The sequence below is a fragment of the Cajanus cajan genome, chromosome 5 (assembly GCF_000230855.2).
Source record: "Cajanus cajan strain Asha chromosome 5, NIPB_CcT2T_4, whole genome shotgun sequence".
Classification (NCBI taxonomy): domain Eukaryota; kingdom Viridiplantae; phylum Streptophyta; class Magnoliopsida; order Fabales; family Fabaceae; genus Cajanus; species Cajanus cajan.
The window spans coordinates 67,242,598-67,266,239 of NC_138521.1; the positions used below are offsets into that span (position 1 = coordinate 67,242,598).

General features: G+C 33.9%; 2 protein-coding genes across 12 annotated transcripts; one reads left to right on the forward strand and one right to left on the reverse strand.

The window, feature by feature from the left end:
• Positions 1–1,638: 1,638 nt before the first annotated feature.
• LOC109808668 (protein phosphatase 2C 50) lies at positions 1,639–5,674 on the forward strand. Of its 7 annotated transcripts, none has more exons than XM_083075774.1 (7): positions 1,639–1,786; positions 2,063–2,311; positions 2,448–2,499; positions 2,659–3,696; positions 3,785–4,138; positions 4,235–4,340; positions 5,150–5,674. In XM_083075774.1, exons 4-7 carry the CDS (start codon positions 2,806–2,808, stop codon positions 5,482–5,484), a joined length of 1,686 nt encoding a protein of 561 aa, XP_082931900.1. In that variant the 5' UTR covers positions 1,639–1,786; positions 2,063–2,311; positions 2,448–2,499; positions 2,659–2,805; the 3' UTR covers positions 5,485–5,674. The 7 variants fall into 7 exon arrangements, with proteins under 7 accessions (XP_082931900.1, XP_020227343.2, XP_020227344.2 ...); XM_020371754.3 differs by having other exon boundaries at positions 1,671–2,004; positions 2,090–2,311; XM_020371755.3 differs by having other exon boundaries at positions 1,671–2,004; positions 2,202–2,311.
• A 668-nt stretch (positions 5,675–6,342) lies between these two features.
• LOC109808893 (mitogen-activated protein kinase kinase SIPKK) lies at positions 6,343–11,179 on the reverse strand. 5 transcript variants are annotated; one of them, XM_020372069.3, is made up of 9 exons: positions 10,839–11,179; positions 10,663–10,747; positions 9,647–9,781; positions 8,201–8,425; positions 7,919–8,101; positions 7,597–7,826; positions 7,265–7,310; positions 7,092–7,183; positions 6,343–6,639 (listed from the first exon to the last, which is right to left on the reverse strand). In XM_020372069.3, the coding sequence occupies exons 1-8, from the start codon at positions 10,913–10,915 to the stop codon at positions 7,094–7,096; spliced, it is 1,071 nt and encodes a 356-aa protein (XP_020227658.1). In that variant the 5' UTR covers positions 10,916–11,179; the 3' UTR covers positions 6,343–6,639; positions 7,092–7,093. The 5 variants fall into 5 exon arrangements, with proteins under 5 accessions (XP_020227658.1, XP_020227657.1, XP_020227656.1 ...); XM_020372068.3 differs by having other exon boundaries at positions 6,343–6,661; XM_020372067.3 differs by having other exon boundaries at positions 7,088–7,183.
• Positions 11,180–23,642: the final 12,463 nt, after the last annotated feature.

A 23,642-nucleotide genomic window follows, 5' to 3' on the forward strand; every position in this document is an offset into this window, starting at 1 on the left:
TAATTTAAAATAACATATAAAATATTTTTGTTTTAAATGAGTGTAAAAATTTAGAGGACACTAAAAGAAAATAAATTAATAATTTTATTATGTTTATCCTATTAATTTTTATCATTTTATTCCTCTAATTATAAATAAGTTGTAAAAAATTATAAAGTTATACTTATATATTTCTTCAGACAGAAGGAGAAAAAGGAAAAGTTATCACTCTATTTATAAGACAATTGTATTTTATAAAAATAAGTAATTTTAAAATTTTTACCGTAAAAAAATATTTTTCAAAATTATTATATTTTTTAATAAAAATAATATAGAATATTCTATTGCTCCTACTTAACAAGTTGGCGTTCTGGAACGGGCCGTTCTGGTTTCAGAACGAGCAGTTCTGATGTACTCGTGGTGTGTTAATTTTGCATCTAAAACGGTCCGTTTCATATGGAAAAATTAACATACCAAGAGTGCACTCAGAACGATCCGTTCTGGGTTCAGAACAGGCCGTTCTGGTTCCAGGTGTATTTAAGAAATTTGGCATCCATGTGACATCCACGTGGCATCTACTTATGCATCTACGTGGCATCCACGTGACCAACAATTAACTCCGTTTAAATAATTTGGATAGAAGTCCGACATTGCAACCAATTAATTTATTAGGGACCAAATTGAGACAAAAATAAAAGTGAGACTAAATTAAAATAAATAATTATTATAAGGATCAAAATAGATTTTTAGGCTAAAATTTATAGTTAGTTTTCCTTTTTGGTTAAAATACGTAGTGTATGCATAGACATAAGATAGAGAAAGATGGAAATGAAAATGATATGGTCGGTTGGTCAGCAGCGAAGATGGAGAACACGTGGAGACAAAGGGAAGGTGTTGTGTTGTCTGTCATGGCTTTCGGCACAAAACTATATGCAATTCTTATTCAACAGAATCAATCTCTCTCTCTCTCCTTCTCTCAGCATAACATAACATAACATAACATATCTTTTTTGGACTTGTATTGCTCATGTTCTACGCGTCAACTCTCACGCCTCTGTCCATTCAGTTCATGCATCTTCCTATTCCTCTTTCATTCCTCCATTTGCATTATCAATCCAACATTAAATAATTAATTATATTCATATTTAATACAACTATCATACATACTAATTATCAAGATTTTATTGCTATAAAAACTAAAATCAAATAAAATTTATTCAAAGACAAAAAGAAATTAATTATTAACTATTATTTATTTTGATTTTTTAAATTGAAAATCTCAAAGAATATCAAAACTGTTATATTTTTATTATATAATAATAATAATGTATAAAGACATATTGGTTTGGTATTATTATGTTACTTTCGTACATTGTACATCCCCCCTGGAACTTGGGTATTCGAACCCCCATCTCGATTCTCACGCCCACGTGGCTTCCTCGTACTGGCCCTCTTTATTTCTGTGCGAGGTTTTCCTCATTAGAAAACAATAGTACATGATAATGTTGTGGAAATGTGGATGGTTCAACGTTGCATCTTTCATCATAAATAAATAAATAAAGAGCACATTTGGAAAAGATAGTAAAGTCCATAATGGATGAGAGAGAGTGAGATTAGAATGACTTCCACGTCTTAATCTTGTATTGCTACATAAACAAATAGTTCCTTTCCTTAGGAAACCATGTATCAAAACTCAACCCAACCATTAAATATATATAATCATTATTTTAGAAAAAGAAAGTGCTATGTGTCGATCCTGCAGGTCAAGAAATGGAAAGCCTGCTAATAATACATTTACTTTTTGTTGGTAAAGAAAATGAAAGTTAAATATTTCTTTTTTAAGAAAAACATAGTCATCTGTTGCGTAATTATTTATATTTTCAAAAGCTGAGACTGCTCATTTTTTTATTTGTCAAAAATAAAAATTCATCTGTGTTCGTACTGCATATAGTTTTGTTGAGGTTTCTGTTCCTTCTTTCATCCCCTTCCCTCATTTTTTCCATGCACTGTTTTCATTCTGTGAAGGTAAATAAATCACAACTCAGATTGTTGAATTCATGTTATGTCCTTTCATTACTTGTAGAGATTAAATTAACTGATTGCACTTTAGAGGAGGAATCTAGGCATAGATGGTGGTGAAAGCAGAAAGTGGGTATGAGTTGACATGACCAAAATTATTTGCCTTTCTTTTGATATGATTATTCATTTTGAGGGTGGTGAAGGCTTCTTGTTGTTGACACATGAAAGGAACAGAAGAGGTAAAACCAGGGCAAGGAAATTTCAGTGGCTGGTGTGACTTGCCTCAGATCTAGGAAACCCTCTTCTCATATGTGTACTATTTCCTTGCTATTTTTTCATTTTCAATGACCCCATTTCCCTTGTCTCTGTTTGCCAGAGAGAGACAAGCCATTTACCTTGTCAATTATTTGCTGCTGGTTTCGTCAATAATCTCTTGTCTGGTTTTCCAGGGATCATAAGGTGGAATACAGAAAGTCCTGGTTGATAAAAAGCCCAAAACAGGTGAATTCAGAAAGGATCTTGTGGGCTGTTTGTTTTAGTCTTTAATGCCCTAAGAGAGAATAGTAACCTTTGAATTGAATTTAATTTGTTACACTGTATTTTTTACTGGTTTAATTTCTTAGGAGTTTGGTTCTGAACTCCTTAAATTTCTTGCCGTAGGAGCCTTCTTGGGGTTTTGATGCTGATTGAAATTATATCATAGAAAGGAGGCTTTAGGGAAAAGAGTGGAAAAAGTGGTTGAAAGGGATAGCTGCTTGTAGGATACTGGAGGACAAGAAGGCTATTGCTACAAGGCAAAGTAAACCAATGGAGGAAATATCTTCGAGTGTTGCAGTGCCTTTTACACTTGGTGTTGGAAATTTGATTCAAAAGGAGTCTGCAGTGACTACTCACATGGAGATAACTGGGCTGAAGCTTATGGCAAATACCGCAGCAGCAGCTTTGATGTTGAATCCTGCGGTGGAGTGTTGTCAATCATGTTCTGTTGGAAGTGAAAACCATGCAGATATTAGTCTGCAGCATCAGATTACAGTATCTGCGGAGGTAAAGGAGAATCAAGTTGGAACTTCCCTTGTCTCAGAAATGGTTATCGAATGTGAGAGTAATTGGGTCTTGAATGAAAGCCATAATATGGCTAGAAAGGAAGATGAAATAATGTTAGCAGTGGATTTTCAGTGTCTTCGTAATTCAAGCTCTCAACCTGTGGCTAATGGCAAAAGTGATCCTTGTAGGGAGGAAGCTGTGTTGTTGAAGACTAGTTATTCTGAAATAGATTCACCAATCATCATCAAGGTTGATGATGTTGATATTCATGGCAAGTCTGGGATAAAGGAGGCATGTCCATCAATGAAGCCGGTGGAGAACACAGTTTCTGTTGCAATGGATATTACTAGTGAGGATCAATGTGGATCAGATGAGTCGGATCCTAAACCATCTGCTATGCCTCTTGATCAGTTGCCAAGGGAGAATAAAACAATGAGAACAAGCAACCAGAATGCTTTGGATTTGAATAGTGGCCCTCTCTGGGGTTGCTCATCAATTTGTGGAATGAGACAAGAGATGGAAGATGCTATTTCTGTTAGGCCTCAACTTTTTCAAGTTCCTTCACAGATGCTAATGAATGATCATGTGAATGAGAATGATAAACATTCACTAGCCCACTTTTTTGGTGTCTATGATGGACATGGGGGCCTTCAGGTATGTCTCAAAAACAATACTCTATCAAATTATACAAAATGTATATTGTTGAAATTAATGTTTCACTGATGGGGTGTTGTTTTCACAGGTTGCTAATTACTGCCAGGAGCATCTTCATTCGGTATTGATTGAGGAGATAGAGGCTGCACAATCAAGTTTGGTGGAAACAAATGCGAGAGATTGGCAAGACCGTTGGAAGAAAGCATTCATCAATTGTTTTCAGAAAGTAGATAACGAGGTTGGAGGAATTGGTGCAAGAAATAGTGGAAACAACAGTGGTGGATCTGAGTCTAATATTGAACCTGTTGCTCCCGAGACTGCTGGCTCCACTGCAGTGGTAACCATTTTAAGTCAAACCTACATAATAGTTGCAAATTGTGGGGACTCAAGAACTGTCTTATACCGTGGAAAAGAAGCCATGCCGTTGTCTTCTGACCACAAAGTAAGGAATTTCATTCTAGTTTCATAGTATTTTTATTGAATTTCTAATAGAAGTTGAAGTTGTCTGATGGAGGAAATATCACTTCCTGTTTTGCAGCCAAATAGAGAGGACGAGCGGGCAAGGATAGAAGCTGCAGGAGGAAGAGTCATACATTGGAAAGGATACAGAGTTCTTGGTGTCTTGGCAATGTCAAGGTCCATAGGTATGTGTCTGTTGCATGATCTCCAGAACTGATTGGTTTTCTTGCAAGTTGCAACGTTATATTATGTGGTTGCATGTTACTGCAAACAGTTTGGTGTTTGTTTAAGTTAATCAAACGGTATAGCCATTATTTTTCCAGCTATTCATCTCTACAGCAATATTATTTATCATGAGTCATGCTGAAGTTGGACGCGAGGACAAACATTGTTTTATGCATGTCATTAATGCGTTTTGTTTTAATTTTTGAAGTTTAAAAGTAACTTATTTTTGCAGTAAGTGTCCTTTTATTGGTACATTGTAGCAAGTTTCTTTTACTCCATGTTGAAAGTAGAAATTATTACATGGTATAAGATCAAGATTACCAGGCATTCATGATCCCAATTAATTTTTACGTGACATATAACTAAGATATTTAATTTACAACAAAGAATTAATAAAACTCAATTACGTGTCAAGTGAAGATTGGTTGGAAGCGTGATGGTCTTGGACCTGCAGCGGAGCCCCGATCACCCCCAAAAGTTTTCCTGCAAATTTTTTATGTAACAGTATTTTATGGCACTCCTGTTAGAGAAAAAATGAGAGAATTTTTGTCTTGGTCCCCTTAAATACCAATCCGGGCATTTGCCATTCTCATGAACTATGTAATAATTTCTTATCTTTAAGGACCTTAATCCACTTCCTTCAACAAACCTTTGGAGCAGAAAGTGACTTTAGTACACTTCAATGTGATTTCATTCTACAATTTTTTTTTGCTATATAAATTCTTATTCAAATGATCTTTGTTGTCTAATTTTTCTTCTTGCTCAACAGGTGATAGATACCTGAAACCATGGATAATTCCAGATCCTGAAGTGAGTATTGTACGCCGAGAGAAAAACGATGAGTGTCTTATTCTAGCAAGTGATGGTTTGTGGGATGTAATGACAAATGAAGAAGCCTGCGAGGTTGCAAAGAAACGAATCCTTCTTTGGCACAAGAAGTATGGTGAAAACGGAGCTACAGAACACAGTGAAGGAGCTGATCCTGCATCTCAGTCTGCTGCTGAGTATCTAACTAAACTTGCCATCCACAGGGGAAGCCAAGATAACATCTCTGTAATTGTGATAGACTTAAAGCCTCAAAGAAAGATTAAGAGAAAGGCATGAAGTGATGTTTTTTGCATCTGGAATGTCTTCATTTAAGCTATTGATTTATTGTATTTTAGAATCATTGGCACTTTTTAGTCCGTCAGTTTTTCGCCAGGGCTAAGTTATATATGCTAAAATTCGCACTGTACAAGGATACCTTTGTGAGAGCTTTCCAAGCTTAAAGTTTTTTTTCTTTTTTTTCTATAAAGTTTATGACCCAATATTTTGAGTTAGCTGCACAAATGATCAGCACATAATCTCTTAAATGGGACCTTGGAGCCAATCTTATATTTTATTTAGAAATGGCAAAAATACTCGTATTTGCATGTATTTGTAGATAAAATTCGTCATGGATAATAAATAGATAGTTTAAATGAATATTCGCAAATAATGGATACATGTATTTTTTTTATTCATTTATAATCGAGACAGGGACAGATATGATAATATTCATACTTACGAATATCCACTAAATAATATTACTTAAATATTCATATGTTTATCTTATTTTTATATTATTTATAATATTTTTTAATTTTTAAAATAATTCACAAATATTAATGGATACCCATAAGCATTTATAAAATTTACGGGTACTTATTAAATGGAAACCCACAAAAGTATAAGATGAGTACAGGACAGATTTTTATCTAACAGGAGTACAAGTATCCTATTACCCACTCTCATGAAATCTCATTGTCATCCCTAATTTTATTATTAGTAATGTGCAATGCAAGCAATAAGAACCCCAAAATCAATAAGGCAATTTGACAAGCTTTAATCGAAAAAAAAGTATTACATGATTTGGGACTGTTCAACTAGCGTGACTCGCATAAATTTTTACGTTTATTTGGGGCAGCCTCACTAAACATTACCTGATAAAAAACTGTACGTCAGATGATATTATCAGCAATTTAAGAAAATCCTGGTGATACATTTTTTGCAATAATAAAATTTCAAACATTTTGTTGCAAGTAGCCCCAGATACTCAATTTTCACCATTAAAATTCTTTAAATGCCAACTATTGCAATTCCTTGACCCTTGCATCTGAGTTTCTCAACAAATTCTTGAACTCAAAAATCACTCAACAACTAAATACAGAATCTTTGGTGTAACTCTAGGATCTGGTTCTTCAACTCATCTCCAAACGCTCGTCATATGCAAGCAGTGCTCTACAATAGAAGAAGAATTAAGCTGCAGTCACAAATAACTCCAACTGTTTAGAGAAAAGAGAGAGAGAGAGAGAAAGAAAAGTACTCATCATCCAGAGATATTAATATCTGAGACTGGATGGTTGCATGAGAACACATCCTATAATTCGTAATTTAGGAAATAATATCTGATTTTAAGTCTCCTAAGCAACCTAGGATAAGCTTTCATCACAAAGGATCGTATCAATTGAAAAAAAAAAGTGAGCTTCAAATCATTATCATTAGTATCATTTACAGAACAACAAACAACATCCTCAAAATAGAAGAAAAATTACTTCTGCTTATGACAAATCAATGCATTATATTCATATAGTGATCTACATTCAAGAACACCTGATAGATTCGAAAATACAGAACAAAAAGAATAACGTTTTACTTAAATTTATCAGAGTTCAAGATTCGAACATACAAACTTTTATAAGGTTGCAAGAGGAGATCCTGCATTGGAGAAGTAAGATGAAAGATCCACCGCAGAGTCATCGTACTTGTTGATAAAAGGATCTCCCTGGAGTTTCAATAAAATATATAGGCATCAGAAAGACAATAATGTAAATGGTATGTGTACATAAACAAGATTTACACATACCATTAACTCCTGAGCTGACAATCGATCCTTTGGATCTTTCTGTAGACTAAACCAAGAGAAGATTGAAAAAGTAAGATCAGAAGACACATAAAAAGCATACAGTGAAATAGAATTTATAGCATGGCAAAATAGCCAACAGAATAGTGATGGAAGGTACTTAGTTTTATATGTCTAAACATGGAGGTTTTGTTCAATGAAATTATGAAAGATACATTCAAAAAGAAAGAAAATAGCATTTCGTGCTTGTAGGTGTGTGTATTGTGTGTTTCCATTTTCTTATGGTGGATTAAGATTCTTGACTGCACACAACTAGTATCTTTTTTAACAATTACCATGCTGAGATAAATGTGCAAAATTCTGGAGAAAATTGTTCCGATGGAGGACTAGGAGGAGGTTTATCGACAATGGTTTCAATAAGCTCAAAAATGCTCTCCCATCTATCACTTTGATCAGGCGGTGTATATGGAAACCGCCCCAACGCACACTCGAGCAGTATTAGTCCCAGACTCCATATATCACTTTTGTAGTTGTAGCCTCGCTGGCTTCCGTTGATTCTCTCTGGCTGTAAAATTGGCAGAGTGAATGTTATATTCTAGGCAATAGTGGTAAACTTTGGTGCTAAAAAAGATAAATATACTTGCACACATTACTCACAGACATATAGTTGTATGTGCCAATGAAAGTATTTGCTTGACCAGATGTACTTTCCATAATTGCACTCACACCAAAGTCAGTAATCTTTACTTCACCTATGTGATTTATCAACAAATTAGAAGGTTTTAAGTCTCTGTGGATAATGTGCTTTTCATGGTGAAGATAGATTAAACCCTTCAGCACCTACAACGTTAAAAAAGAAAAAAGGGATCAGATCTTGTTTTGGGACTCGGTAAAAGGAATGATAGGAACAAGACAGGAGGAAAATCCATTACTCCTTACCTGTTTACAGATGGCAGCAAGAAAAGGCTCTGGAATTGTTTTAACTTTCTTCAGAAGATCAGCTAAGGAACCTCCATCCATGTATTCTAAGATGATTGATATGACACCGTTTTCATAGAATGATTGGTAGCAGACAACAACATATGGACATTGTGCTTGTTGATTAATTTTCAGCTCTTGTGCAATCTGCTTGCGCATGGACTCCTCAATATTCATTTGAATTACCTGAATTGTGAAGAATGCATACATAAGTGACAAAAGAAAAAAGATAATAGATTTAAATGATAACATTAAGGTTGTGACTTGTGAATATATCAGAACAAGGGAAAAATTAGTTTATTAGTTCAAGTGCATATATTAGGAATATCGTGATAAAGAGACAGACTTTCAAACTAATAGACTACAATACTAGATTGTTAAAAAAAGAAGGCATACAAAGAAACAAATGAAATTTAAAATTACTAAGGGTATGTTTTTTGGTTCAAAGGAGGGGAGAGATTTTAATGGAAGAGAGAAGAGGTAGTTCTTTTCTTGTTTGGTTCCCAGAGGAAGGAGAGAGATTTTGAAAACTAATTTTCCTTTGTATCCTTAAACTTTTGAATTTAAAAACATAAGTGGGGATATTTTAGACATTATATTAATAATGTTTTAAATCCCCTCTCCTTCCTCCAAATCTCTCAATATTGAAGGGGAGCTAAAATTAGATGAAGATGGGATTTGCTCTTCCCCCCTCCTTAAAGTTGAACCAAAAAGTTTATAAAAATTCCTCCCCTCTACTCTCCCTTTCATTTTTCCTCTGACCAAACACTGTAAAAGTAGGAGGGAAACCTATATGAGAGATGTTACTTCATCATTGCGCCTCCATTATCAAAACCAAGTAGGAAAAATAAACAAAAGGAATGAACAAAGACATTTTCAATAATGAAGGGGTAGGGGGGATTGAAGACCTTAGTCCAGATGTTAAACACAAGATTAAATTTGTCTTGTTCAAAGATTGATTAATATATACAAATTCCTAGGGAAGAGGCCCACATTTCAATCAGTATGATAAACATAATTCAAAGGTCCAAAGTTGGCTGAACAAAAACATTATGTTTTGACACAATAAAGAAAGAAACCACCAGCAACAAAATAACAATTAACTGAATTACTATTTGATTGAGAATGAACTGCTCCGAATGAAATTAAATCATTAAACACTAATTGAAAGAAATAACATTTTCTGAAACGTACAGAACCTTTGAGGGACACTGAATTTGTACCAGAGAAAATATGTTTTGAAACATCCTTGTTCAATGAAAAAGATGTAAGGGAGAGTGGCATGACTTTATCAAAAAAGTATGTAAGATAGGTAGACAAAGCCAACACAAAAAGATAAATTAACTAGAAAAGACAGAACATAATATAGAAATTCAAAGCATGGTATGCAACATGCAGCAAGTGTACCTTCAATGCGAAAAACTGACTTGTCCATTTGTGTTGCACCAATTGGACTACCCCTCCATTTCCCTTTCCAACAACTTTGATCACATCTATGTCTGCCAAACTTAACTGGTCGTCTGAAGGCTTGATTGGAGGTGGCTGAAAACATAACATGAACGTTGAAGCTATATACAACAATTGTCAGAATTCATCCCGCATGTGTATTGTGTACTTGGACCGAATTAAAAAAATGCACGGAGTTCAAGCCTCCCTAGTCCTGCTCTTTTTATACCATAAACCATAACCAATATAACTAGTCAGAATGATATTTGTTTTCATGATTGACGTTGCAATACATCAGAAATTGATGAAAGTGTTGAAACAAAAAGGTATTTCTTAGCAGCCTCCCTCAGTCCCCACCAAAAAAATAAAAAGTAAGATGTAGGAAGGAAGAAGAGGATCCAACATTAACTCAGAATGCAAACAATTTTATGCAACAAACTCTGTTTCAAGAGTAAAATTGAACTTAAAAGACTCAATTTGTTTAGTGGCTCATGAAGTGGATGACCATGCTGTGCACAATTTCATTTCATAAACTTGCAACTTGTTCTCCATTTGATTAAAAACACAAGGCAAATAAGATGAGAAATCTATAACCTCGTTAACAAAATCCGGCTCAATTAAAAAACAATAGCAAAGGCTAGGAAAAGTAAAAGCAGGCTCGATCATCCTCTCCCCCCAATTATTCCTTTTCATTTTACCAAGAAAATAAGGGACAAGGGAAACCAGCAAAGAGCCATCTAATAAATTTTTGTGTCATTTTAAAACATATAATACTCCACTATGGTTTGGAAACCTAGGAATAAGGAATCTACAGAAAATTCAGGAATCCCTTGTCACCAGATCCTAAAGATCAAATGCAACAAAAGAAACAATTGAGCAACCGGACTGGATATAAATTGAAATAAACAATTGCAAAGGCAAGAATGCACAAAAAATACGATCTTTAAGAAAAAGAAAAGGTGAGAGAAATATGTTACAGCTTCGACATCATTCTCAGTGACAATTCTCACTCCATCCCTGTTGACAAGCAGATCCCCATCCTTAAAAGTCCCACTTTCAGTCCTACAACCAACAATTCTATTTGGTCAAAAGCCAAACACAATCAATCACATTCACACACAACACACACACACACACAGAGATTGAGACTCACAGGAACTTGGCAAAATTAGATTGATCAGACACAGGAACTGAGAGTTTGAGACCAGGCCCCAAGTTTCCTTTCTTCATGATTATGGGGTTCTCTGACACAGAGTCTAACTAGGTATTGAAAGGAAGAAACTTTCTGGTTAGAATCTCTCTCTCTCTCTCTAAGTGTATATATATGATGAAGACACAGTATAGTATATACTATTAGTACTGGTGTTTATTTTTTAAGGAAAAAACCATAACTTTATTGGAGGATCGAGGCATTGAAAATTCTAAATTTTGTGATTGGTTGACAAAGAGAGCAGTCACCATTGACGAACTGAGGAGTGAGGATTGAAGAAAGAAGCAGCTTTGAAGATGAAACTGTTGTTGACTTTTCAGACTTTGTGGCCGATTTATGCGGGTCCCACATTCTTATTTTGAGAATATAAATAAAACATTTCAATTTCTTCCCTTTAATATGTTTCTAGTCAATCATCTAATATATCGCTTTTATAATTTTATTTATTTTTATAATTTCAGTCTTCACAAAATTTAATTTTATGACTTCAATTCTTCTCTATTTTGACTGATGATACGGTAAAAAAAAATAACAAATATGGTGATTTTTTAAATAATGAAGACTAAAATAAATATTTTATAATAAAATTATAAACATTAACAATATATCATAATAAACTAAAATCACAAAATAAAATTTTATAAGAACATTTTATAAAGACTAAGAACATAATATTAAGGAGATTAGAAATATATTTAAATTATTTTTTAAAAATTATAGATATATAGTTGATATTTATAGATTAATTTTGCGAGATATCAATATTATTTAAAAAATTAACTTTTATCAACAATTTTTTTTTTACATATATAAACTTAAAAGTTGAATCTAATGGCGTGCTTAAATAAGATTAACATTGTGCACCAAAAATATAAAATTATCTTACATCCTCTACTAATCACAAGTTATAATATATTTAACTTTTGAGTAATTTTTATAAAACTAAATTTATTATACACAAGTATACAACAATTTCTGATTGAATGATGTTTAAATATTTTTTTACATCGATGCATAACCTATTTTGTATACTTAAATAATATGTTTATCATGTGGATAAAACATTTCAATATTCTTTGTGACATATACGTACACTAATATATGACAATAAGGCAAATACATTGCATAGAAAAACACATTCATGATTCATATAATGGTTAGATTAATTGATATTTTGTGCTGAATGTGAATGTGCAATAGTGTCTATAAATTGTGGAGGATATTGTTGCTACCAATTTATATATATATAGATAGATTAGCATCTCCCAATCATATCCTTTATCTAATGTACCCTTACACTGTCATGTTCTTTATTTTTAAATTTTCCAAAAGTTTCTTTGCCGTCTCTTTAAGATTCTGTTCACGATAATAAAGTAACCAGTTCTATTGACATTAACAAGAAGAGTAAGTTACCAAATTTTTTTTTTTTTCCTTCCTTTTTTAGTTAATGATGATATACAGTTTTTTTTTAATTTATATTCATGGTCAGTAATTAAAGAATATTAGATATACATTATTTACTATGTTAATTATGTTATAAAAAATATTTTAAATAATAAATAGTACATACTTGTTAATTATTTATTTATATATTTTTTACATTTTTAACACGTGTCCTCCGATACTTTCAAATTCGTGTGGAAAAGAAACAGTCTCTCACCATCTTTATACATGTCATTATACAATAACACTGACGTCTATATCGTGTTCGTTTTTTTTTTTTAAGTAAAACGATTATTTACTGTAAAAAAAAAAAAAGTAAGACGAGTATTTAATGTCGATATAAAGTTGTCTATTCAACATGCTACATTTAAGATTAAGTCAGAATAGAAACGTTGAATTTTTGTTTATATTTTTTTGCTTTATTTTGAGAAAAAGCTCCAACAATTAATACCTTCAATTAATGTGATAATTAAACGCGCAGCTTTGTTAACATGTGTGATAAAAAGCTAGTGGCATCATTAGATAACTATGACGCCCACAGGGAAAATAAAATAAAACACGTTTCAAATTCAATCTGGCTTGTTTTCTAGTCAATAATCTAAAATAAATAACATTTGTTTATCAAATTCCATGACCACCCAAGGACTCGAGAAAAGAAAAGAGAAGGGAGGAAGCAATAATTGAAATCTCAAAATAAAAATATAAAAGAAACTTGCAAGGAAGGCACTAGAAAACACGTGGTTGGAAAAAGGCTAGAAAAGGAATCATGAGAGATATTATATATATGCATGTTGAAAGACTTAGGTTGAAGTGTGTTTGATCCATATAATATAATTGGCCCTTCAATCATTGTCATTCATTGCTAGCTTGCTACCTGGCTGGAATGGGCCTACTACTATTGTACTATTGATTAAAATTCAATTCATGGATCAAAATATCATACTACCATGCGCTGTTACTAAATAAATGCCTAAGCTTGCCTTGCTCATAATAATATTTCTGCAACTATCTAAGGTAAAGTGCGCCACTCAATATTAATAGACAACCTATTCTGGTTCATTGTTGTATTATTTTCTCTCTTTTTTCAAATATTTATGTGGCACACTGCTTAATAATAATATGGGAAAACAATTTTTTTCACTAGTGGGAGAATATAAAACGAGTAATATATGTGAGAGAGATATAATGATATAAAATGAATTAAAACTTCAGAAAATAAAACCAATATATATATATATATAGTTAATTTATTTTTATTTTCTTCTCCTGCAATGTTTAAAAGTTTATTTGCTGCTCCGATCATGCACATGGCTGCTACTAGGGTTAGTGGTTAGTGGGGAGGGGTTGAGGTAGTTAGAAGTAGTGACAAATCTATGTATAAGAGAGTGGGGGCACTTGTCCCACTATCATTTTACACATATACTTTTTTATAAAAAATAATATATATTTTTAAAAATAAATATTATATTCTAATAAAGTAAATATATATATTTAAATTATCATATGTATAAAATATAAATTTAAAAGAGTTGTTCATATTTATGAAACTTTCGAAGGAGATTTATTCGTGATAAAGAATACTCCTTAATAACGAATTAATTTTTTTGAAAAAGTTTAATTTTTGATATAATAAAATTTTCAACATGTATGTTTACCTTTTGTACTTTCTATTTATGTATATATTAATTAAAAAAAGTCAAAATAGCAAAGATTGTAAGATTATATACATTGATTAAAAAATTCAAAATAGGAAATGGGAAGATTTATATTCTATTAAGAATTTTTATTATAAAATATGTTTTGAAATAAATTATCATCCAAAAAATTATATTAGATATAAAAATATGTTTATATCATAAATAAATTAAACTTGATTTTTATACAATTTAACAAATTTATTTTTATGTTTTTATTAGTATTAAATTATTATAAAGTATATTTTTAGGATTGTAGTTCTAACTAAATATTTAAAAAATGTCTATGATAGATAAATAAGTCATATTTAATATATGTATTTTTTTAAAAAAAAAGTTACGTTCAAACCTACTAAATTATAATATAACATAATCTGACCTAATTTATTTTCATCCTTAATCGTAATCATAGATATAAAAATTTGTAAAAAATAATTATAATATATATTTATACTTTTAAAAGTTATATGTAAAATTTTTAATACTATAAATATATAAATAAATATTTCTCCCACTATCTAAAATTTCTGGATCTGTCACTGGTTAGAAGCATGAGGACCTAAGTTCAATCTTAATTGCGATCATCTTTGTAATCTTTCCTATCTTTACAAAAAAAAAAAAAAAAAAAAAACATGCACATGGCTTTCCCAAAGTTTTACTGGTCTTGGGCTTTGGGCCCAAATCCCCGATTTAGGGTAGTGTCCTGGTAAACGCGTGCAAATGTAGAAGAATTGAAGAAAATTGATGGACTAACCCACTGCGAATGGAATTGAGGTGAAATTTTTAACCTAATCTTAAAACAAACAACTTGATCTAATCTATTTTTTTGAGCATTTATAATAGTATAATTTATTTTGAGTTCTTAATGCAATTTTTATGAGTCCCTTAATGTTATGTGTAATTTAAGATTTTTTTTTATTTTATCTCTAATAAAAAAATCTAACTTAAGTTCTTAATTCAGAATTTCATAATAAATTCATTTATTCACAACAACAAAAAATAATAATAAACTCATTATCTTCTATTTTTTTGTTACAAAAATCTGATTATTGCGAGTTCTTATATAGAAATCAGTTTTAACAAGTTACTATACTCTAATAATAAAAGTTAATTATTTTAAAAATTCATATAAGAACCTCACATTAAAGAAAATTAAAGAATTAAAAGGGAAGTCGGTTGGAATAGTCGATGTTGATATATGGTCAAAATTAGCCGGTGGAAAGTAGTAACATGTAGAGGTGGGCAATGGGAAAATCTCCCTAATTTAGTATTTTTGTATCTGAAAGGGTAACATAACATAAATGTTGAGTTGAGTGATGGATGACGTGAAAACAATTGTATATATGATGGCATATGTGTATGCTTACACAAATATTTATTACGAGTATTCTCGAAACAAGTGGCCCGTCTATGCGGTGTGCCAAAAGAATACTTCCAAGCAAACAATAGTCATTAGTAATTTTCAACCTCCCATAGATGTCCCCATGTAATGTGTGAAAATTTTGATACTGGATACAAAGTACAGCAATATAATGACTTTGCATAAAGTTACTGAAGTATAAAAAGAAAAAGAAAAAAAAAATCCACTTTCGACAGCATAAAATTGTTCCACTAAGATATTTCACTAAAATTATTTGTAAGACATTTGTTATTTTAATTCAAATACACTAATTTTGTAACAATCCAATAAGTAAAGTAGACAATAATTTATATAGGATTATCATGTAACAGTCATATAGATAATCATAAAAATTATATATGTATGTGGTAAAAAATAATTATACATGGTATATATCTATTCTTACAAATGTATACATGTCATGTACACATATATAATCCACATTATTATATAATTATATGTAAAATAAACTTATTCATCGATCAAATGACTATATAAGATTTGACTACTTCTGAGTAACCATAACAAAATGGGTCACAACCAGTATGAATGACCACCAAATCATCTAAAAAATCATGTTAATCTTGATCTGCTATCATATTAATGTATGATCATAATTAACAATTATTACCACAAAAAAATAAACAAACACATAAGGTAAGCTTGTGAAATGAAAGTATCATACAAACACAACATCCATATCAACATGATCAACATAATAACAACATTGTTTTCATCATACAACTTTAGCATGTCACCAATACTACTCGTACAATTTACAATGTAAAACAATTTCATCAACTTTAACTTAACATGTCATCACAATATACAACTAACTCGTTATCACGCATGTTAACTATGGAAATCTCCTACAATAGAAGTAAGCAATTTAAGTGACTTAATCCTACCAAATTACAATGATTAGTATAAAATCAAAAACTGTAATATCCATTTTTTATTATTTATTTATTAAGGACATTTTAGTAAATTTATTAAAGGTATAAGGGTATTTTTGTAACGTGGAACGGGCTGTTCTAAAAGTGGAACGGGCCGTTCCAAGCATTAAAAATGAACTGAGTTTGAAGATTCAGAACGGGCCCAGAACGGGTCGTTCCGATTTTGGAACGGGTCGTTCTGCTTTTTGGGAACGGGCTGTTCCGATTTTGGAACGGGTCGTTCCAGTTTAAAAATTTGCGTACATATGAAGGATTCAGAACGGGCCGTTCCGAATTCAGTACGGCCGTTCCGGGTGACTCAGGTTGCCTATAAATAGGAGGCAGGGGGGTGAAAAAAATATAACTAGAGAGAAGAGAATCCTAGAGAGAGAAAAGAGGAGGGAGAGGAGGAGATTCTGCCCGAGTTTCGATCCTTGTTTAAGGAGAGAGGTGGAGATTCTGCCCGAGTTTCGATCCTTGTTTAAGGAGAGAGGTGGAGATTCTGCCCGAGTTTCGGTTCTTGTTTAAGCAAGAAAGAGGAGAAGGTTCTGTCCGAGTTTCAGTTCAGGTTTATCCAAGTAAGGGTAGTGCTTATAAAATTAATCTAGTACATATGAACATGATAGGAATAGTATAATTTTAATATGCTACTTTATGTGGAGATTTTCATTTCACATAGTATAATTTGGATCAATTGATGGTTGTTTTAAATATTTAATTAATTATATTATTATTATATTGACAAATTGGCATGGTTATGGTTATGTTTAATTATGGAATATACTATGTGTATGTGGTTTGGAAAAGTAAATAGGACTTAAAGGAGTAAGGTTATGGTATGGATAGATCTCTTGGTGAGATCAGGATATAATCTTTGGAAAAATATGAAATTTGGGAATCCCATGGTGAGGATTCCAATGTGGAACTTTTCCAAAGATTATATGATAAACCACTTCAGATGTTAGGTGGATTCTGAAGTACTCCTCTAAGTATTCTATTTGCTACCGGTATGGGTCTAGGCCGAGTCATACCGATGGTTGAGGCGGCCTCACCAGGGTTACGTGAAGACGTAATCCAACTGTATATTTTCCATGAGAGGTTAGGTGTGGGACATGGGTTGATGACATGTTTCACCGTATCAACACTTGGTTTGGATGGTGTTGAGGCCAACATTTGGTTTGGATGGTGTTGAGGCCAACATTTGGTTTGGATGTGTTGGTTACATCATGGATTATACAGTGGTGTGACTTTGTTTTGGATATGGAATATGTATACATATGGTATGGATTGTATACATTGGTTATGGATTATTTTATTATCATAAAATATGTATACATTGGCATGGACGTGTATATATTATATTTTTGGTTGGTCTATATTTAGCTTGAAAATGACTTGTTGGTCTGGATAAATACTGTGGATAAATATCTGTTTAATGATATTTTATTATGATGTACTATGATTGGTTTTATATGTGCTAACCCTTATATTTCCATGATGTGGACTGTGATGATCTCACTATGTGGGGGAGCAGATCAGGTATGAGGCTTTGGGATAGCAAGAAGTCTTTTGGATAGCTTCTTGAGAAGTGGCTAGGTTTAGAGCTTGACCATCACCTAGGGTGTCTTATTTTGATGTTTTCATGACATTGTAATTACATTATCTTTTTGGATTACTGTATAACTTTACTGAGGATGATGACTCTGTTATAAAAGATTATGTTATATATTTTGGAAACAATTTATATGTTATTGTATATTTACACTCTAGCGTAGCTAGCTCTTATTCTATTTTCTTTTATATATATTATTTATCTTTGGTTGGTTCTAGATGTGACAGCCTAGGGTGGGTCGTTACAATTTTGGTATCAGAGCCTGGTCGAGTCTCTTTAGGGTTTGTGGGAAATGGTCTTGTTATGTTTCTGTTGTGTGGAAATGGATTTTTGAAAAGGAATTTCTTATGTGTTTTGGTGTAAACTTATGGGTTCCTTGATTTTTTATCTTTATTAGGATGGTTGGTAGGGGAAACCATTCTAATCCATCTTCAGGTGTAGATGAGTGACAGATTGCTCAAGCTATGGAGCTAATTGCTGCTGCTATTGGACAACAGAATACTTTGTTGGCTCAGATGTAGACCAACCGGGCTGCAGCTGAAGCAGCTAGAGCTGAGGTACCTGATGAGTATAGGGGCTTGTCAGAGTTCAGAAAAGGGAATCCTCCTCAATTTACAGGTGTTGATGGACCTGAAATTTCTGATCAATGGATTGAAGAGATGGAGAAAATCTTCATGGTGATGCAATGCCCCGAGGAGAGGAAGCTAGTTTATGCTATTTATATGTTGGTAGGTGAGGCTAGTTTCTGGTGGAAAGGTGCTCAAGCTATGATGGACGCTAGAGGGGAGGCGATAAATTGGGAAAATTTCAAAAAGGTATTCCTAGAGAAATATTTTCCAGATAGTGCCAGGTATGCTAAGGAAGCTGAGTTTTTGAGACTGCAACAAGGGAATATGTCTGTACAAGAGTATGTGGTCAAGTTTGAACACTTGGCTAGGTATTATTCTCAAGCTATCACTGAAGCCTGGAGATGCAGGAAGTTCAGTGAAGGTTTAAGATATGAGCTGAAAAAGACTATTGTTCCTATGGAGATTGTGGAGTTCCCAGTTCTAGTTGAAAAGACAAAAACAGTTGAGAGATTTGAAGGAGGAAATAGAGTGGCAAAGGGTCCAGAGGGATCATCTGGATTTGGGAGGGGGAAACATCCTCAAAAGAGACCATCTCAGTTTCAAATTGGAAATGCTAATAAGAAATCGATGGGGACTACTACTACAGGAGTTGTTCAGAGTATTAAATGTTACACATGTGGAGGCCCACATATGATGAGGGATTGTCCTACAAAGAACTATGTGTGTTTTAAATGTGGCAAAGTGGGTCACATGGCTAAAGATTGCATTGTCAGAAATATTCCAGCTAGAGAGAACCAGAAAGTGGATCGGCCTACTACAGCAGGTCGTGTTTTTGCTTTGATAGGTGCTGAAGCTGAAACGTCATCTGAGCTGGTAAAGGGAAAGGGCAAAGCTGATGGTAATGATATTTCTATTTTATTTGATTCTGGTGCTTCACATTCTCTTATTTCTTATGAGTGCGTGGCAAGGTTAAATTTGGTTGTGAATTCTTTGTGTGTGGATCTAGTTGTTTCTACCCCAGCTTCAGGGTCTATTTTGACTTCTGAGGTTTGTTTGAAATGTCCAGTGGAGGTGGAAGGGCGTTGTTATAAAGTGAATTTGTTTTGTTTACCTCTATCTGAGTTGGATGTGATTTTAGGGATGGATTGGCTTTCTGCCAATAGGATTTTGATAGATTGTTCAGAAAAGAGATTAATCTTTCCTACTGTTGAACAGGAGAGATTTATTTCTAGTGGACAGGTGGATGGGTTGTTGAAGGGTGGAGCTCTTGGGTTTATGATCTTATCTTTTATTAGTATAGAGAATGAAAAGTTGTTGAATAGTATTGATGTTGTTAGAGAATTTCCAGAGGTTTTTCCGGATGATGTTCCGGGATTACCACCAAAACGAGAGTTAGAGTTTAGTATTGATCTTATACCAGGGGCGGGACCAGTGTCTATTTCTCCTTATAGAATGGCACCAGCGGAGTTGTCTGAATTGAAGAAGCAGGTTGAAGAGCTTTTGGAGAAGCAAATGATCAGACCTAGTGTATCTCCGTGGGGAGCACTAGTGTTGTTGGTAAAGAAGAAGGATGGTGGCGTGAGGTTATGTGTGGATTACAGGCAGTTAAATAAATTGACAATCAAGAATAAATATCCATTGCCTAGGATAGATGATTTGGTGGATCAGTTGAGGGGAGCTTCTATTTTCTCCAAGATTGATTTGAGGTCTGGGTATCACCAGATTCGGGTAAAGGAGGAGGACATACCAAAGACTGCTTTCAGGACTCGGTATGGCCATTATGAGTATGTTGTCATGCCTTTTGGAGTGACGAATGCTCCAGCTATTTTCATGGATTATATGAACAGGATTTTCAGACCCTTTCTGGATAAGTTTGTGGTGGTGTTTATTGATGATATTCTGGTTTATTCTAGATCTATGGAAGAACATAGAGAACACCTGAGGATAGTTTTGCAGGTATTGAAGGAGAAACAGTTATTTGCAAAGTTGTCAAAATGTGAGTTTTGGCTATCTGAAGTTAAGTTCTTGGGTCATGTGATTTCTGCACAAGGAATTGCAGTTGATCCTACTAAGGTGGAAGCGATTTTGAGGTGGGAGCGTCCAAAATCAGTTACTGAAGTTAGAGGTTTTGTGGGATTGGCTGGCTATTATAGAAGATTCATAGAAGGATTTTCTAAAATAGTTATGCCTTTGACACAGCTGACTAGGAAGGATCATTCTTTTATATGGACGGAGGAGTGTGAAAAGAGTTTTCAAGAGTTAAAGGAAAAGTTGACTTCGTCTCCAGTGTTGATTCTGCCAGATCCTAATAAATCTTTTGAGGTTTATTGTGATGCATCTCATCAAGGTCTAGGATGTGTTCTTATGCAAGATAAACAGGTTGTGGCCTATGCATCTAGGCAGTTAAAGACTCATGAACGGAATTATCCTACGCATGATCTAGAGTTGGCTGCGGTGGTTTTTGCTTTAAAGATTTGGAGGCATTATCTCTATGGAGCAAAATTTGATGTGTTCAGTGACCATAAGAGTCTAAAATATTTGTTTGATCAGAAAGAGTTAAATATGAGGCAAAGGAGGTGGATTGAGTTTTTGAAAGATTATGACTTTCAGTTAATGTACCATTCAGGCAAAGCGAATGTGGTGGCAGATGCTTTGAGTAGAAAATCTCTTCATATGTCTTATATGATGGTTAGAGAGATGGAGTTGATAGAGAAATTCAGGGATATGAATCTTAATGTTGTGATTGCCCCAGATTTTATTAGTTGTGGTATGACTACCATAACTAGTGATTTCTTGGAGATGGTGAAACAAAAACAAGTTCAGGATACGAGATTGAATAAGGTTAAAGAGTTGTTGGGTTCTAAGAAAGCTGAAGGATTTGAACAAGATATGGATGGAATCTTAAGGTACAAGAGTAGAATTTGTATTCCACAAGATGAGGAGTTGAAGAAGTTGATACTTGAGAAAGGTCATAAGAGCAAGTTGAGTGTACATCCGGGTATGACAAAAATGAATCAAGATTTGAAGAAAATGTTTTGGTGGAATGGTATGAAGAGGGAGATAGCCGAGTATGTTGCATCTTGCATTGTGTGTCAGAAAGCTAAAGTAGAACATCAAAAACCAGGAGGTTTGTTACAAATGATGGAAGTGCCAGAATGGAAATGGGATAGTATAACCATGGATTTTGTTGTTGGATTACCAAGGTCTGCTAAGAATTGTGATTCTATTTGGGTGATCGTGGATAGATTAACTAAGTGTGCTCATTTCCTTCCAGTGAATATAAAGTGGTCCTTGAAAAAGTTAACTCAGTTGTATATTAAGGAGATTGTTAGATTACATGGTGTGCCCTCCAGTATCATCTCTGATAGGGATCCTCGTTTTACTTCTCGATTTTGGCAAAGTTTGCATCAGGCGTTAGGGACTAAGTTAAGACTCAATTCTGCTTATCATCCACAGACTGATGGGCAGTCTGAGAGGACTATCCAATCTTTGGAAGACTTGTTGAGGGCTTGTATTTTGGATCATCTAGGGAGTTGGGAAGAAATGTTACGTTTGGTTGAGTTCACTTATAATAACAGTTTCCACGCAAGTATAGGAATGACACCTTTTGAGGCTCTGTATGGGAGAAAATGTCGAACACCTTTGTGTTGGTTTAAAGAGGGAGAATCAGTGATGGTGGGACCAGAGATCATCTTACAGACTACTGAAAAGGTGAAACAAATTCAGGAAAGAATGAAAGCTGCTCAGAGTTGGCAAAAGTCTTATGCAGACAAGAGGAGGAAACCTTTGGAGTTTTCAGAGGGAGAACATGTATTTTTGAAGGTAACTCCTACCACAGGTGTGGGAAGAGCTATCAAAGCTAAGAAGTTGAACCCTAAGTTTATGGGGCCGTATCAAATTCTCAAGAGGATTGGACCAGTGGCATATCAGATTTCATTACCTCCATTCCTGTATAATCTACATGATGTGTTTCATGTTTCACAACTGAGGAAGTATATTCACGATCCAAGTCATGTCTTGGAATCAGAGGCAGTGCAAGTTAAGAAGAATTTAACTTTTGAGAAACAGTCAGTTTCAGTGGCAGATAAGAAAGTTAAACAGTTGCGAGGTAAATCTATCAATTTGGTGAAAGTTATTTGGGATAAAATTACTAATGAAGCCACTTGGGAGTTGGAGGAAAGGATGAAGGATCAATACCCATATCTCTTTTAGAGTAAGTGAATTTTCGAGGACGAAAATTTTTGTTGTTGGGGAGAGTTGTAATATCCATTTTTTATTATTTATTTATTAAGGACATTTTAGTAAATTTATTAAAGGTATAAGGGTATTTTTGTAACGTGGAACGGGCCGTTCCAAGCATTAAAAATGAACTGAGTTTGAAGATTCAGAACGGGCCCAGAACGGGCCGTTCCAAAAGGAGAACGGACCGTTCTGGTTTTGGAAAGGGTCGTTCTAGAGGGAGAACGGGCCGTTCCGGAAGGAGAACGGGCCGTTCTGGATGAGTCTCGGAACGGGCCGTTCCGATTTTAGAACGGGTCGTTCCGATTTTAGAACGGGCCGTTCCGATTTTAGAATGGGTCGTTCCGATTTTGGAACGGGTCGTTCCAGTTTAAAAATTTGCGTACATATGAAGGATTAAGAACGGGCCGTTCCGAATTCAGTACGGCCGTTCCGGGTGACTCAAGTTGCCTATAAATAGGAGGCAGGGGGGTGAAAAAAATATAACTGGAGAGAAGAGAATCCTAGAGAGAGAAAAGAGGAGGGAGAGGAGGAGATTCTGCCCGAGTTTCGATCCTTGTTTAAGGAGAGAGGTGGAGATTCTGCCCGAGTTTCGATCCTTGTTTAAGGAGAGAGGTGGAGATTCTGCCCGAGTTTCGGTTCTTGTTTAAGCAAGAAAGAGGAGAAGGTTCTGCCCGAGTTTCAGTTCAGGTTTATCCAAGTAAGGGTAGTGCTTATAAAATTAATCTAGTACATATGAACATGATAGGAATAGTATAATTTTAATATGCTACTTTATGTGGAGATTTTCATTTCACATAGTATAATTTGGATCAATTGATGGTTGTTTTAAATATTTAATTAATTATATTATTAT

What these genes read in the sequence shown, in the direction of transcription:
- LOC109808893 (XM_020372069.3), bottom strand. Translation starts at nt 10,915, where the DNA reads ATGAAGAAAGGAAACTTGGGGCCTGGTCTCAAACTCTCAGTTCCTGTG. An exon ending in GTCAGTTTTTCGCATTGAAG is followed by an intron (nt 8,426 to 9,646) that starts GTACACTTGCTG and finishes TTCACAATTCAG; the next exon opens with GTAATTCAAATGAATATTGA. An exon ending in TTGCTGCCATCTGTAAACAG is followed by an intron (nt 8,102 to 8,200) that starts GTAAGGAGTAAT and finishes TTAACGTTGTAG; the next exon opens with GTGCTGAAGGGTTTAATCTA.
- LOC109808668 (XM_083075774.1), top strand. Translation starts at nt 2,806, where the DNA reads ATGGAGGAAATATCTTCGAGTGTTGCAGTGCCTTTTACACTTGGTGTT. An exon ending in ATGGACATGGGGGCCTTCAG is followed by an intron (nt 3,697 to 3,784) that starts GTATGTCTCAAA and finishes TTGTTTTCACAG; the next exon opens with GTTGCTAATTACTGCCAGGA. An exon ending in GGCAATGTCAAGGTCCATAG is followed by an intron (nt 4,341 to 5,149) that starts GTATGTGTCTGT and finishes CTTGCTCAACAG; the next exon opens with GTGATAGATACCTGAAACCA.